Genomic DNA, 18,080 nt, shown 5'->3' with positions numbered 1-18,080 from the left:
GTTGCCTGATGACCAAGTGCAAGCTCTGGCGTTGATGTGGGCAGCTGAGAGCTTGATGGGCCCCTCAATTTATTTCCTTCGAGGGCATCCACCCTGTCCTTCAAGGTCTCATAAAGGACCATAACAACGCTGAGTTGTCGCCTGATTTCCTTGCACTCCTTACATCGTGCACACACAAAGACATCCCCCTTGGCAGTATCATGTCCCGTACCCGACTGCTCCGCAAACATCAAGCAAACAGTGCATTTTAATAGACTGTGATTCAGAGGGCAACTGCCCCCCCTCAGTTCTCCCCTGAACCACAGCACTCCCATTAGCTTGAGCCTTTTGCTTTGCTGCTCTGGTCAGAGTCATGATTCCAATTTAATTCAATAAAATTTAAAACAAAAATTAAATCCTTAAGTTATATCCCAAAACAGTTATGTTATATATATATATATATATTTTTTTTTTTTTTTTTTTTTTTCGGTATCTAGTGTTCCCTTTATACAACTTCCGTATCACGTGTACCACTATAGTTATGTATTAATTATTTGTTACGATTAAGTCGTTATATATATTTATAGAGTTAAAAATACAATTTAATTGACAATAAAGTTTATCAAGATTAATAGATTTACTGATTAATTGACAATATTATATTATGCAGTATACTACACTAAGCTTATGCTATCGTGTAAAAATGGCGGGAATTCACGAACGGTATTTCTACGGACTCGTAAGTATTGATTAGCTTCGAAATCTCGCTATCTCAATTTAGACTAAACTAAGGATCCTGCCTAGGTCTATAATCTACTTATAGAAGATAATTTGATATAACAATTGGTTAATAAATCGACTAAATTTGGTTAAAAGACCTTTCGTTCAATTTGTGACACGTGGATTTGATACCGTTACCGATACTAAGTAATATCTACGAAATCTCTGTCTAAGTTAAACTTTAAACTAAGTATCGTAACTAGGAATATAAAGCTACTCTAGAAAATAAGTTAATATGACAATTTAAACTAATAAAGCAGAAAATAAATCAGGAAAAACTTCTCTGTTTGAAGAGCTTTAAGGAGCAAAATCTGTTTTATGTTAAACCTTACTCTATCTAGTTCGGAATATACGTTGTATCATATAACAATGGCAGCAAGTTCCAAATGCTAAAATCTAGGGACACTAAGTATTAACTTTCAAAATTGCTATCTAAATTCAAAATAAACCAAGGAGCTTGACTAGGCCTATAAGTTCTTCTTCTTCTTCCAGTCACATATCTCTCTGAGGAGCTGTTGTGAACACCAACAAATTCCTCCAACTGCATCGACCATGTGCTATACAAGCAGGATCACAAAGTGTCATACCCAGAAGTTCATTGATCCCATCCTTCCACCTAGTTGCAGGTCTTCCTCTGCATCTCTTCCCCTCGGTTTTTCCTTCCATTATATTCTTCAACAGAAAGTTTTCCCTTCTTACTATATGACCAAAAAACTTGAGTTTTCTTTTGCTGATGCTATGAAGAAGAATTTTAGGCCTGCCAATTTTATTCAATACCCACTTATTTGTTCTTCGATCCAAGTAAGAAATACGCAGTATTCTCCTGTAACACCACATTTCAAATGTCTCAATTTTCTTCCTGTCAACTCTTTTCCGATTCCATCCTTCACATCCATAAGTGGCAACTGGAAAAATTAACGAATCAATGATTCTCAGTTTCGTCTTTAGGGGCAGATCATGATCTCTCCATAATTTTATCAGATCAGCGACTAATGTTTTAGCAATTGCCTGTCGTCTCTTTACATCGTTTGAGCAGTGACTATTTTTATTTATTCTTGACCCTAAGTAATCAAATTCATCAACTTCTTCGATATCTTGCCCATTAACCTTCAGTTTACTGGAATCGAGATTATCACCAATCACCATAATTTTAGTTTTACACACATTCAGAAACAATCCTTTTTTCTTACTTGCTTCAAATACTCTCCTCAGGATAGATTAGGCACAGTATCAGATGCATAATGAAGGTTGTTTATCTTCAGTCCTACAATTTTGATGCCAGTCTCTAAATCTTCCAAAGCTTCATGCATGATATCTTCGGCATAAAGATTAAGAAGGTGAGGTGACAAAATACAGCACTGCCTGACACCGTTACCTATTGTGAAAAAGTCCATGTTCCCATGTTCGTTCTCACAGTTCCTGGTACAGTAACTTAATCAGCTGAATTATATGGATTGGGAAACCCATAACAGTCATTGTTTCCCATGTTGAACACAATCAAATGCTTTTTCATAATCTATAAAACACAAAATGCCGACCGGGCTAGCCGAGTGGGTAAAGTACCTGCCCGGCAACCCAAAGGTCGCGGGTTCGATTCCCGCCTCGGGCTTGGATCAAAGTACTGCAAAAACCTTGGGAGGTGCAATATGGCCACAGAAGCCGATGCGCCAACAACTACCAAATCAAAAAAAAAAAAAAAAAAAAAAAAAAAATGACTGGAACATTGAATTCTTTGCATTTTTCAATAATCAGTTGTAGGCTTAAGATCTAATCTCTGGTTCCTCTACCGCTTCTGAAACCTGCTTGCTCTTCTGGCATTTCTTCAAGTTTTCTTGAGATTCTGTTCAATATGATTTTAAGAAGAATCTTGCTAGCATAAGAAATTAGGCTAATAGTCCTGTGATTTGAGCAAATTTTCAGATCTCCTTTTTTTGGTAAGGGGATGAAAATTGATTTCCTCCAATCTGATGACCACTGTCCCGTTTCCCAAATTTTTACAGTCATTTTATGAAAAAACTCGGCGCCCTTCACACCTGTAGCTTAAATCAATTCTGCTGGGATTTCATCAATTCCAGGTAACTTTTAGTATTTTTTGTTTTAGTATTAGCATTAGTAGAGGCATATGATGCCTCTACTAATGCTAATACTAAAACAAAAAAAAAATGCTAAAACAAAAACAAAAAAAAAAAAAAAAAAAAAAAACAAAAAAAACTTTGATATGCAGGAAATAACTTTGATATCATATATTTGTATCTTAAAAGGCTTTTGATACCATTGCACATGGAAGACTGCTGAACAAATTGGAGCAGTGTGGCATTGGAGGCAAATTGCTGCTATGGATAAAGGGATGGTTGAGTGGGAGAAGACAGAGAGTGGTAATCAATGGACTGCTCATTGTGGACTAATATTATTAGTGGAGTCCCTCAGGGTTCAGTGTTGAGTCCATTGTTGTTTTCTGTATTTATAAATGATATTGATGATGGTATATCAAGCTTAATGTCCAAGTTTGCAGACGATAAAAAGGTTGGCAGGGTTGTTAAGGACACTAATGAGAGTACGCTGCTGCAACAGGATCTAGAAAAGTTGAGCAGATGGGCTGAGAGGTGGCAAATGAAGTTTAACATTGACAAATGTAAAGTACTACATATGGGAAGCAGTAACCCGGGAGTAACTTATCAACTCTGTGGTACTACACTGACAGTGGTAGAGAATGAAAAGGACCTGGGGGTAATTGTGCAGGCAGATATGAAGTTTTCTGAGAAGTGCATATGGTCTGCAAGAGTAGCTCATAGTGTCTTGTCAATGATATACAGGAATTTTTCTAGCAGGGATAAGGAGGTGATTATCTCCTTGTATAAGGCAATGGTCAGGCTACACCTCGAGTACTGTATACAGGTCTGGAGGCCTCATTTTAAGAAGGATGTAGAACTGTTGGAATGAGTACAGAGAAGGGCAACAAGATTAGTGAATGGAACAAAGGGTTTCTCTTATGAAGAAAAGCTTAAGTTTTGCAAATTACAGTGTCTGGAAACTAGGCACCTGTGAGGTGATCTGATTTAGGTGTATAAAGCCTTGAATGGTTTGAGCATGCTCAATAGTGATGGGATTCTTCCTCTTGCTCAGAATAATCACCTGAGAGGGCATAAATTCAAATTGAGGAAAAGACAGGTGTAGGATAGATGTGCGGAAGTTTGCCCTTAGCCAGCGGCTATTTGGTTGGTGGAACAGACTTCCATCCTTTGTTGCGGAAGTTGATAGCCTAAATAAATTTGAGGCTAAGCTAGACAGGTATTTGGAACGAATTGGAAGGGGTGAAATGGGTGTGTGTGTGTGTGTGTGTGTGTGTGTGTGTGTGTGTGTGTGTGTGTGTGTGTGTGTGTGTTTTGGCTGATGCTGCATAGTCTTGCTTTCTTGCATCATATGCTTCTATTAATGCTAAGCTTTTGGAATATAACCCCCTTACAAAAAAATACATCATTTTATAACTATTCGAAACTTAATTTTTATTAAAAATAGTAATAACTGAACAAACATCTTACAAACCGTGATACATATATGTCAGATAATGTATGTTCATTTAATTTTCTGTCTTTACTGCTGCTAAGCACAATCAAACGAGAAGGTTTTCTCTGTTGCAGAATATCTTCATCTTCTGAACTTTCTTCTGCAGCATCTAGATTTTATGTATCTTCTGTTCTCTTTAAAAAATCAGTATTCTGGGATTGTTTGCTTTTGCTTGATAGATCTTTGTAAATTCCATGATATGGAGCTAAGCAATTTTGAAGCTCCCTTTGAAATTTGAGTTCTTCTCAGTCGAAGGATCTGCATTCAGAAAATAAGATTCTAATTGCTTGGCTAAGTTTATGCCTTCCCGTGTGCTTTTTAGTTTAAAATTTGAAACTTCAGAATTTTAATCTGCTCAATCACCCTCTGAATTGATTTGATTTACCTCCGATGCCATTCCCACCAAACTCGCTTCACCAGCCTCTTTCTCTACTAGTAATTCTTGAAGCCTTCAGCAGTTATATCATCAAACCTTCCCCTTCCTACCAACTTAACAATATCTACTATCGCACCGATTCCATTTTCTGCCAGTTCAACTATATTTCCTGAATGAACCGAGTCTGGTCATACATTTTTCAAACACAGTTTTAATGTTAACGGTTTTATCTCTTTGAGCGATAAAGTTATAATTCCGATACAGTCTACAATTGAGAAATGTTTCCATGCCACCATCACTTCAATAGATTCAGAATCAATTTTTTCCAAAATTCATTGTAAATTTTCTGATGTAATGAGTTTTAACAGTAGGTATAATGCCTTGATCTAATGGCTGAATTAAAGAAGTTGTATAGGATGGTAGGAACAGTACTTCAACATTTTCAACAACTTAAATCTTTTGGATGGCCTGGAGTATTATAGTAATGAAACTTAAAATTCCAGCCCTAAATTACGCCTAAGGAACTTAGGCGTAATTTAGGGCTGGAATTTAATTCAAAACAAAGAAATTATTCAAATACAGTTCTAAGAACAAAGTTTAGTAATGCTTCGAAGTTGCAATTTTTTTTGTGTGTGTTCTCAAACAAGCAAAAGTTCAATAGCACAAAAACTAACACGGAGATTTCCCAATAATTTTTTTTGCATAATGACTAGTGAGTCAACAGCAGGTATTCACAAAAAAATAATGGAAATGTTGAAAAATTGCATCCAACATAATAATAGTAGTTTTCTCAGCACAAATGCTCAAAAATACCATGTTATGCGAGGTTTCCTGAAATTCTCTAACCATGTTAAGAGCAAAACCGTGATATATAAGTACCATGTTGTGAAAGGATTGCCGCAATTAATCAATAGTGTTATCGTGTTGTAGAAATACCGTGTTATGTGGGGGTTGCCTGTACATGATATCAAAATTATTTTTTGCATCCAGTTCCTTTGTGACCACATCATAGTATCCAACCAAACTGGGCAGGCAAGATTTCACCTTAACAAACCCATGCTGTGTCTGACCTATAACTGCAGTCTTGTCTAGATAATCCTGCAGTGCTTCTTTAACCAGTAATTCCATTACCTTCCCCACAAGAGAAGTTAAACTAACAGGTCTATACTTACTCATGTCACCCTTTGATCCCTCTTTGTGAATTGGGGATACATATTTACACTTCTGCAGTCCACTGGGATCTTCCCTGAATCCAAGGATAATCTCATAATTATGGCTAAGCGTTTGCTTACTTTCCTTGCTGCCTCCTTTAATATAACTGGATATATCCCATCAGTGCCAGGAGCATTTCTTATGTTTATCTTCAACAATTTCGCCTTCACTTTGCTCTCAGCTATTACAAAATCATTTAGCTCCCTAACAGAGTTTAATAAGCTTCTGTTCTCCACTTCCCTACAGAATTTCTCACATGTGAATGTAGATGCAAATACTCATTCAGTATGTCAGCAATCTTAGCAGGATTATCAACAGTTATACCATCGATATCAAGTGGATCAATCTGATTTGTCCTCTTCCTTCTGGAGTTTATATAAATAAAGAATTTTTTGCTGTTTTTCTTTGCATCTGTTGCCAAAGATTTCTTGTAATCTGCTTTGTACTAACCTTTTTTGTACCTTGATTACAGACTAGCTTATATCTACCATAAGCTTCTGTGTCGAGGATAATTTATGTGCATCCAATGCATTTTTCTTCTCTTCCATGTGTCTCATTAGTTCATCTGACATCCATATACCTTGAACCTTGAAAAGCATTTCCCTAAACCTTGAATAGCATTTCTTAGTTGGTATTAAGAGCCTAGTAGCTTCTACGATTAATTCTTTGAATGCTTCCCATTTAGAATTTGCTGTTGGTAACATCATCAGTTGGTCCCGCTATATAGAATTTAAAAGTTGTCTGAGATCACTGTAGTCATTTTCACAAAAGTAAAAACTTTTCCCTTTATCCCTGATGGTAGTTACTACTTTAAGTAAATCCCCTGCCAATACACTGTGATCACTGCCACCTAGTGTTTACTTTATGTGCAAATTCCTAATGCATGAATAATTGCTACTAATAATCAGATCAAGAGTATTACTCCCTCTGGTTGCCTCTTAAATATGCTGCTGTAAAAAAGTTATCCAAGAAATCCACAAAAGTTTTGCTAGTGTGCGAGTGACCAATCCACAAGTTCTAATCAATATCTGCAAAGTGAAAATCTTCCATTTTAAGACATTCTGATTTAATATCCCACTCTATGTCTCTGTACAGCTGTTCGCTGTACTCATCTGAGTCAATCAGGCTTTTAAGACACTCCTATTCTCATTTTTGCCTTCCCAGTGCCGAACTGACTCAACACTACGCTGGCCACCCATGTGAACTGGATGAGCTGCTTTAGATTTTATGTGCTTCTTAATAGCATAATTCCTCCTCCCTTTCTATCCTGTCTGTACACATTGTACTGCCCATATTCAAATTCTGCATTCCTTATATCTGTGTGACACTCCATCTCTGATGTCCCAACTATGCCCACATTTGGCACTTCAATTCATCAAATTTATTTACTATACTCTTAGCAGTGGTGTACATGCACCTGTTCTTACTCTTAGTGACCCTAACACAGCCCTTGTATTTACAGGTTCCATGGCGACTCCCAGCAGCCTTGAAATCCTTGGCACCTTGCTTTCCGGGCTGCTGTTCATTCCAATAGAAGCAGTGCAAGAACCACTTTCACCTCTACTGGCAGCTGTTGTTAAGTCTATTAAACTGTAGTTATATAGTTTGAATTCCTGTAGTCACATATGATTATTATCATTAGCCATATGGTGCAAGGAAGCCTGAAGCTTTTGCTGCACTAGCCAAAAAAAAAAAAAAAAAAAAATCTGAGTTACTGAGATAGAGAGAGAGGGAGAGAAGGGAATCGCCAAGAAAGAGAAGAATGATGATATCCAGCTCAGGACCCTGGGTGGGCCAAGCACATACTCACCAGATGTGAGCCCCTGGGTTACATAGATTAGTTTATTTTTGTATTTAGAAAGCAGCAGCTTAATATTCTGGCAGGAACTTCTTAACTTTCATTGGGTAGCTTAAATTTAATTTCACTAGTGGTTAAAAGTACTGTATTGTATCCATATTGTAAGTTTAAATTTTCTAAAGTATTTGGAAAGCTACAGCTTAATATTCATATAGTCTTTGTTATCAATATTCTGGTGGGAATTTCGTAACTTTCGTATGGTAGTTTAAATTTAACTTCTTTAGTGATTTAAGTTTAGTCAACAGTTTAATTTCTATAATATTTTGTTAACATAAAAATATATTGTAAATTTTAATTCTGCAATCTTTGTAAAGTTAAAATTTTACTTAAATTATGGTTGCTACAAGATCCACTTGCAATAGAAAGTTCAGGGACATCAGGACTCAAAAGGAAATGCCTACAGGCATTTCTGGTATGAGTTGCGACTTCATCATTTGTACAGCCTTGCCATGTATTCTAAGGTGGTCTAGTAGACAGACCTAGATCCTTTGGTGATTCGTTTCTTTGCAACCAATGTAAGGATGTACCGATCTCAAATTACAACTTTGTGTGTTACGAGAAGAATGAGTCACTGAAGAAGAGAATGCTTGCCCTAGAAACAAATTTAACTGGGCACTCATCAGGGACAAGTATCTCCTGACCTGCCAAGTGATGCACCCGCGATTCTGTACTCAGAAAAGAATAGTCAGTCGCAGACTGCTCTGGTCAAAGGTGATCTAGTTTTATTGGGTGATTCTATTGTCAGGGAAATGGGTAACATTTTTTGTAATAAAGATAGGTGTTCTAGAAACAGTGTGTTTGCCGGGAGCAATGATCGATGATGTTACCAACAGATTATCAGATTTTAAGGGAGGTAAAGAGAGAGAGAATTATTATTCATGTGGGGGACAAATGATATCAAACATACACAACCTGAACATTGGTGACCTTATACATGCAAGTATTCATGCATGTATACTTGCATGTACACCAATGGTAGGAGTATAGTAAATAAATTTGATGAATTTGAAGTGCTGGTCAAGATGTCAAAGGCAGATATTGTTGGCATATCAGAGACATGGTGTCACACTGATATAAGCAGTGCAGAATTGGAATTTGGGGAGTACAATGTGTAGTAGTAGTAGTAGTGTACAGAAAGGATAGGCAGAATTGGAAGGGAGGAGGGGTTATGCTGTTAGTTAAGAGACACAAAATCTAAAGTGCATCCAGTTGACACCGATGTCAGTACAACGTTAGGCAAAAGGACAGAGAAACAAACGGAAGCTCCCATATAGAGATCCCTTTCCCTGTGAACTTTCACTTCTACCACCTGGGTTAGTTGTTCTCTCACACCCCTCCCCCATCCTAGGTGGCACCCTCTCTCTTCATCTGGTGAGTTACCCCACTGCCAACTATCACCTCCCACTTCCAGAGCAGGATGCCCATCCTGTTCTGGGAAGCCCTCTTCTGTCCCCCCTTTCAATCAGGTTGGTGCCTTCACTGCTGCCTCCTCTTTCTCTCTACCACTTTAACCCCCTCCCACTTCCCTTCTCCACACTATTCTCTTCTGTTTCTTTCTTTTTTTTTCTGGGTTCTCTCTGTCTGTAGCCTTGGCTACCACAAGGTTTGCCCCGCCAGTGCTTTATACCCCTACTGGCCGGCCAAACTCCTTGTGGCACTGGATGGTAAACTACAGATTTCTGTGTGAAAACACAACCCCCTAGGCTAAGAGGCTGGATGAACAACACAACCCACACGAATACTAACTAACCTACATAAATTTGGTCTTTACAAAGTATGTATTCATAGCATTGATTGATGCACAGTTAGGGGAACCCTCAGAGCCGCATTACAACTAAAACTATACACTATATGTTACAAAGAATTTAAGAATTCCAGAACTAGGGGTCATAAATTCAAATTACAGGCTTAGATTAGATTGTAGGAAATTTTCTTTAAGCCAGCGAGTTGTTGGTAGCTGGAACAAGTTGCCTTCAAGTTAGTTGAGGCTGACAGTTTGGATAAATTCAAAGGTCAACTGGATACTTATGTGTGTGTGTGTGAGGAGGTAAGCATATAATTTGTGTTTTCTTATCTACTTGGTGGTTGTTGTTGTTGTTTCTACAACATCATCAACTTTGCCTCTGGCAGTCATATCCCCTGGTCCAATTTCACCTATCCTTTTTGCACAATATATTTTCCGTTTCCTTGATAATAGAGTCACTGAAAACAACTAGCTCCTGTAGGACCAGCATTCTGCTTTGTGGGTTGCTTGCTTGCTCTGTTGCCTGATGATGAAGTGCAAGCTCTGGCATTGATGTGGGCAGCTTAGAGCTTGATAGGTCCCTCCAATTTAAATCCTTCTAGGGTATCCACCCTGTTCTTCAAGCTCTGCTCCTCTCATAAAGGCCCATAACAATGCTGAGTTGGTGCCTAATATTCTCACACTCTTTACATCGAGTACACACAAAGACATCTCTTATCTACTTTGGCAATATCATGTTGTATTGCATCAATAATGAAGATTGGTAGCAGCAGTGTGATGGTATTGGTCCTTTATGTGGTTTGGCCTTTTGGTGCACCAGCCATTATAGATAAAACTATGAATCCAACTGTCTACTGTGACATAATGTACAATTCTGACTTACTGCATTGCAGTAATGTTCTGTGTCACAAAACCCAGTCAGTACAAAATGGCTTGAGAAAAATAATGTGATGAACCTGCCCTTTTAAAGTCCAGAACTCAGGTCTGAATCCAACTGGACATGCTCAGGATATTTCAGAACAACTGAGAGATGGGACAAGATATCCCAATTCACACAGAAATCTAGTCTTATGGGAGGAGTGGTGCAAAATTCAAGTAACCACATAACCTGTAAAAAATTGAGGGTTACTGATGTCATTCAAAGGGGCAGGTATTCACACTCAATACTTGAGGGGCAGGTATTCACACTCAATACTAAAAATTTCTTTTTATTCTAACAAGATATTTTCTCATTTTGTGTCCCAATACTATCTTATTAAGAAGAATCAGTGAACACTCCTCTGATGCAGGGAATTGTGAATACAATTTAAACATTCAACATTTTGGCACCAAGCACAAGAAACAAATAGGCACATAATACTTATTGATAAGAGCCACCTCCATTGAGATGGCTGCTCACCTCACTCACTAATTTTTATGGGAGCAGCCCTTACACCTTCCAATATGAGAACACTATGTCACATAGCCAGGAGTGTGAATGCATGGTTAGAAAAGAATAACATCAGACTTCAACCTAAATGAACATCTTCAGAATTAAGTGGATTATAGAATTAAGGCATGGTCAAGATCACCCTCTGTGTTAGTGGACCTCATAAATGTTTTAAAGGAGTGTAGCACAATACCACCAACTTTCTACTAAAGTCCTCCACAACACACTGAAGCAGTTGTTATGACTAGAGGTGGGCCAACACTTAATTTTTTTGAATAAATACATATTATGTTCAGAAGTGTCCCATTGCCTTTGATAGGAAAATGTGTGTACACACACACGCACAAATCCTACAAGAATTATTCAAACACCATCACATTTTTGGAATAACATAAGTTTCAATGAACAAATTAAGAGAGTATTAGGTCAAACTTTCTTCCCAATTATGATACTGATCCATTGTGGAACATTTTAAAACAATTCTCTGAGAAGAGTGTTGGCCTTGCCTTGGTTTCGCATTTCAGTTCATTCATTCAAAAGTTGTTCAACTACATTCATGTATGGATGCTGGGAGAGTTTGGCAAACTGCTGGACTTTATATAGTAATGGTAATAGTATTCACCATATAGTGCAAGGAAACCACAGGCTTTTGCTACATTGAAAAAAAAAAAAAAAAAAAAAACCAACCGAGTAGATAAGAAAACACAAATTATATGCTTCCCTCTTCACACATTAAGTGTCCAGTTGACCCTTGAATTTATTCAAACTGCCAGCCTCAACTACGTGTGAGGGCAACTTGTTCCAGCTATCAATGACTCTCTGGCTAAAAGAAAACTTCCTACAGTCTAATGTAAACCTGAAGCCCTGTAATTTGAATTTATGACTCCTAGTTCTGGAATTCTTTAGAACATTCAGAATTCCACCTTCATTCATTTTACTAATCCTTCTCAGGATTAGTCAGAGCCTTATAAACCTCAATCAGGTAACCTCTGAGGTGCCAAGCTTTGTAGCCCACATAATCGGAGTCTTTCTTTATATGGTCATCCTTCTGCTAATCTCATTAATTTGAGTTGCCTATCTTTGGACTCTTTCAAGAAGCTCGATACATTTTTTTCAGATGTCTCCATACTTGAACTTTACGGGGTGAGGCATTATCATGCTGGAACATGATAATGTTTTGCCCCATACAAACCTATTTCGAATCACAAAAACATTAAATGAATTGTCACAATGTTGGTAGCATGGAAAAGGCAAAGACATATGTGTACAACTCAACCACTAATGATTTTATCACTACAACAAACAGTCCGAGTTTAAACCACAAGAAGCAAGGACCCCCCCCCCCCCACTATGACTCTACTTCCTCTGGAACTTCACTGTAGGTACACTGTACTAAGATAGCTGATGGTATTGTTTCTGGCCAATCTGACCACTTGTGCACACCTATGGCACCCTTGTTCTTCCACCTTTTCACTACAATGGCTACATCCAACACTGCAAAGTTCAATCATGTAGCTGTTGTAAAACAATGGTAAATTGCTGATAAGGCATCAAATAATTAAAGCTCTTTAAAACTCTACGCACCTTGTCAATCTATTTTGCATGATTGTGATATCTCTATTATTGTTCCTAATTAAAGTAAAATAAATAAATAAAAAATAACCACTTCCACTTCACCCCTCTGTTCGTTCGAAATACCTGTCCAGCCGAGCCTTAAACTTATTTAGGCTATCAACTTCCACGACAAGGGATGGAAGTCTGTTCCACCTACCAACCACCCGCTGGCTAAAGGCAAACTACTTTTGCTAGGATAGTGTATATATCACATTACCTATCAACAATGAAACCAATTACGATGTTTAACAACATATAACTTTCTTAAGTGGCAACACAGGCTGTCATGGTACACTACAGCAAGTTCCATGAAGCCCAGGTTTTGAAAAATGCAATGGACCAGGACAAACATAAATCAGTTTTGATTCCAAACCAATATGATTGGTTTGGAATCAAAATATAACGACAGTTTACAGCCAGTAAAAATCATGTTCAGTGCTATTTATGCTTTTTGGAAAATAAATATGCTATTCTACCAATTATTTTGAAAATAACTGTGTTCCATAAAAAAAAAAAAAAAAAATCATAGTAACAGATATTTAAACCAAAATGATTTCATGGATTTTTTTTATTTAAATTACCTAGGTAACTGATTGTACGACTGAGCGAGTGCTAAACAGGAGCGAAGTGCAGGAGAAGGAGATTCTTTTAACAGTTCAATACTCATTCGTCGAAGCCATTCTAACCAATCATCTTTAGAAACTCGTCTTGTTGCTGTCCATGCCTAGATGAAATATTAATGCAGATTAAAACTTAGAGATATTACATTTTAAGTAATTCCTTGCTATAATATATTTAGAGTTATCAGTCATAGTGTTTACTGATTTCTACATGCAATGAAAACAAAGTTGTAGACATTTTAGCTCTGTAAAATATTAAATATGGTAAAAGTTCATTAGTGTGAGTATGCCCTAATGACAAATATAAAGAAATTCTATGGTCATAGTTAAAAATGTACATAAATATTCCACTCAATAAATATGCAAAAATATATTTAAAAAATATGTGAAAATATATTTCACTGGTACAATGTTTTTCCTATAAAAAGTGCATTAAACTGCAGCAATAATGTAATTATTCTTGTACATTTTCTTCAAATACAAGTCTCATAATTTTAACCACTGTTGATGTAACTTAGCACATTCTATTATGCTTCATTTTCCTGAGTTATGGAAACAACTTTAAGTGATTGGAGTGGATGTTTGAAGTATGGAAGAATACCAACAGAACTAAACTCAGTAGCTTTTCTATTTCCAGTTTTACAGGTCAACATCAGTTGTAATTATGGGTATGTTTGTTGCAATGTGAACTTTGCAACATTTCAACTTGGAAAAGCACGATACTGACAAAATTCGGTCAGGGTTACTTTTCATGATCAAAAATATATTTTAAAATAAAGTTTACTGAGCTGGAAAAGAAACAGACAAGTGTGAATTTACACTGAATAATAACTGATTTACACTGAATAATATATTCCTTTTTTTCAACTGTGTAATTTGCAAAACAAGAATTTGTTACATGAATATTTCGGAACATGCAGCAGCTCAGAAAGCAAGTTACGGGGGATATCGAGGCCTACTGTGGGTCATCATCAAGTTCTTTGAATGCTTCCCATTTTGAATTTGCTGTTGGTAACATCATCAGTTGGTCCCACTGTATAGAATTTAAATACTGTCTCAGTCCATCGTAGTCGCCTTTACGGAAGCAATAACCCTTCCCTTTACCCCTAATGGTAGTTACCTCTTTGAGTAAATCCCACTTCAGCGCACTGTGATCACTGCCACCTACTGGTTCATTTATCTGCAGATTCTTAATGCAAGAAGAATCACTGCTGATAATCAAATCAAGAGTATTACTCCCTCTAGTTGCCTCCCGAACATGCTGATGTAGAAAACAATCATCCAATAAATCCACAAAAGTCCTGCTAGTGCGTGAGTAACCAGCCCCCAAATTCCAGTCAATATCTGGGAAATTAAATATCAATATCTGGGAAATCATGGAAGAGGGAAATACATCAGCTGGGTTAGGGTAACAGATGCATAGTAAAGATTAAGAACAGATGCATAAACAAACTTGAAGAATTTGAAGTGCTAGTCAAGACATCAAATGCAGATATTGTTGGGATATCAGAGACGTGTCATTCAGATAGAAGGTATACAATGCATACAGAAAGGACATAGTGTATAGTGTTAATTTTCAAGTGGCACCAGGGGGTCCCCAACTCTGCATCTGAATACTGTGTCGCACTGGGTTCATTCACTCCAGTCATTATCTCTGGTCTTTACAGTTTGTACTCTTTACAGAGAACAAACTCAGTAAAGATCAGAGCTGGTTTCGTAGTGTAGTGTTGCATTGTGTTGGTCTATTGTTCCTCCGGGCATTTAGCCATGTGGCCCTGGCAGACCCACATTTCCCGTCCTTGTCTTGATGAGGCAGGCCACATGTTGTAGGGAATATAAAGATCTCTGGTGTAGATAAACCCTGGGCGAGTCCTGACCTTGCCAGGGAAGGTGCAAAGAAAGGGGGGGAAATAAACTCTGGAAAGTGAAAAATGGAGTAATTCAGATGGGCTGGCAGGAAAATAACAGATAAAGTTAAAGAAGGTGGACGATAGGAAGACTTTCCACCTGGAAGTAGGAAGTTAAAGGAGTAAAGGGGTACCCATGTGAGAGGAGCCCATACTTCATTGTGGGTGTAGGGGAACAGTTAAGAACAGAGAAAAATTTGTGGTGGTAGAGTCCACCAGGCAAAAAGATTGGTTTGGGAGGTGGGGAAGAGAAAATAAAGAACACAAAAAACAGGAGAGTGGGATGAGGTTATGCTTTTAGTTAAGAAGCACATGAAATCTAAGGCAGTGCGCATTGAGTTGACACTGATGGCCATAATGTTGAGTCAGTTTGGTGTGACATAAGCATTGGAAAAACAAAATTGAGAATACGAGTGTGTTGTAGGCTTAAAAACTGAGATGAATACAACAAACAACCATACAGAGAAATAGTGGGTCAGTAGATCAGAATGTCTTATAATACAGGATTTTTAATTTTCCAGATATTGACTGGAACTTATGGGTTGTCACTCACACACCACAAGACTTTTGTTGTGGATTTATTGGATAACTGTTTTCTACAGCAATATGTACAAGGGGCAACCAGATGGAGTAATACTCTTGATCTGATTATCAGCAGTGAATATTGATGCATTAAGAATCTGCAGATAAAGGAACCACTAGGTGGCAGTGATCACAGCGTATTGACATGGGATTTACTTAAAGATGTAATTACCATCGGGGTAAAGGGAAAGGTTTTTGTTTTTGTAAATGAGATTACAAAAGTCGTCTCAGACATTTTGTAAATTCTATACAGTGGGACCAACTGATGATGTTACTAACAGCAAATTCTAAATCGGAAGCATTCAAAGAATTAATATTGGAAGTTACTAGGCTTTTAATACCGATCAAGAAATATTGTTCAAGGTTTAGCCAAAATGGATGTCAGATGAACTAATGAGACTTGTGGAAGACAAGAAAGATGCATATAAATTATCAAGTGACATAGAAGCCTATGGTAGATATAAGCTAGCCTGTAAACAAGTCACAAAGGAGGTTAGGCAAGCAAAGGCAGATTACAAAAAAATCTTTGGCAAAGGATGCAAAGAAAAACAACAAAGACTTCTTTATTTATATAAACTCTAGAAGGAAAGAGATGAATCAGATTGGTCCACTTAACATACATGGTTTGACTATTGATGATAACGCTCAGGTAGCTGATAAACTGAATGGGTATTTTGCATCTACATTCACACACGAAGAATTCTATAAAGAAGTGGAGAACAGAAACTTATTAAACTTTAACATGGAGCTAAATGATTCTGTAATAACTGAGAACAGAGCAAAGTGGAGGAAAAATTGTTGAAGTTAAACATAAGAAAAGCACCTAGTGTGGATGGGATCTATCCAGTTATATTAAAGGAGGCAGCAAAGGAAATAAGCAAACCCTTAGCCATAATTATGAAGGTATCATTGAATTTAGGGGGAAGTCCACACTGACTACAGATGTGCAAATCAGTGGCGTAACTAGAAAAAGTGGGACCCAAATGCAAAGTTTAGTGTGGGCCCCCCTGAAAATATGTTTGGTTAAAGTGACCAAATTCTTAGTACTCCAATGCAGAACATTGACTTGACAATCTCCCCCCACTAAAAACAATATACACATATATATTTTTATATAAAAATATTCACATATAAAGTAACACTGATATAGTAGTATTTTACTACGAGTAGTTCTGCAAATTTGAGAATAGTTTTAATTTTTGAAAATTTCACTTTTTAGTGACTTATGCAAAATAGTAATTGTATTGAAACTGATTTTGAAAAGTCACTTGAAAATTTCTTTTGCACCTTCTCTGAATTTTTTATAACAGAATTGTCATTCATTTGGATTAATTGAGTTCGAGTCAGTAATGCAAACAAGTCAGAAACTGTAGTCCTTGAAACCTTTTGTGAAGTTCCGTTGTCACTAAGTCAATTACACAATAAAAAATGTTAACTTTAAAGAGCAGTTCTGCATTTCAAATTGGTAGTCCACTGCCAGTTCATCAATATGTTTCTTAACAAATCTCCTCCGCTTATTTACAAACTGACAAGGTATGTCCCATTTCTATGCAATAGATGATGTGTTCTTGACGATATTTTAAAATTCATTTCTTAATTCTTTTTCACTCGATTATACAATGTTTCTATGCCCAATGCAGCTTGACCAATATCCATATTCGTTGATGTTGAATTAATACTTGACAAGATTTTTTTCTATCAGTACGGTGGTTAACACAAAATCAAAATTTTCAATATTATTTTTAATCCGGATAGCTTCTAATGAATTTAGCTTCTGACTTCTTCGAATTTATCTGGGTGGTGGTATCCGCCTGCCGAGAATAAGTAACATTAGTCTTCTCCACTGGTGAAGCGTTACTTATTTAAAACAGAGCAATACTTTGGCCACTCATTGTGAAGGTTGATTCACAATATGAGATATAATTAAACGATGCATTCATACTACCTGGTTAGTATAAATGATGCAAGTGTAGTAACCATGCGTAAACAAATCTTTCATACTCTTGGGCATTTAGCCAAGGAATATTTTTAAATTTTAGGATTATTTTAATTGCCCATTCTAATATTTTTCTACAAAAATTACATTGTTCATGCAAATTTTCTTCTATAATTCTATCAAGCCCTGTATTTATTTTCCATGTTTCTTTCATGATGCATGCCTCTACGTGCTTACAGCTATTTTCATGCTCCTTGAAATTTAGTAGACAAACTTTGCCAATCACTGATGCCTTTCGTCCTGTTAAATCTAGTTCCATAAAACATCTAGCATGGCTCGCAATATACGGAATCCAATTTTTGGAGTAGTACAACCATTGTATGTTCATTTTTAATCCAGATTTACTAGTGGCTGAATAATATTTTACCAAAAATGATCTATTTTTGTTATTTTTTGGAAATGGTCCTCTTGGCTTGCAA

At 36.9% G+C, this 18,080-nt stretch overlaps 1 protein-coding gene across 1 annotated transcript in view; it reads right to left on the bottom strand.

The window, feature by feature from the left end:
* mTor (serine/threonine-protein kinase Tor) overlaps positions 1–18,080 on the bottom strand; it is a 704,297-nt gene that overhangs the window by 287,924 nt on the left and 398,293 nt on the right. Inside the window, exon 28 of the mRNA XM_090387576.1 lies at positions 13,138–13,280. Within this exon, the coding sequence (XP_090243702.1) occupies positions 13,138–13,280 (143 nt within the window). The remainder of the gene's footprint in view (positions 1–13,137; positions 13,281–18,080) is intronic.

This window comes from Mastigoproctus giganteus, chromosome 13 (assembly GCF_048544385.1).
Source record: "Mastigoproctus giganteus isolate SK-2022 chromosome 13, ASM4854438v1, whole genome shotgun sequence".
NCBI lineage: Eukaryota > Metazoa > Arthropoda > Arachnida > Uropygi > Thelyphonidae > Mastigoproctus > Mastigoproctus giganteus.
The sequence above is the reverse complement of the archived record's forward strand: the minus strand, read 5'-3'. Positions and strand labels throughout refer to the sequence as shown.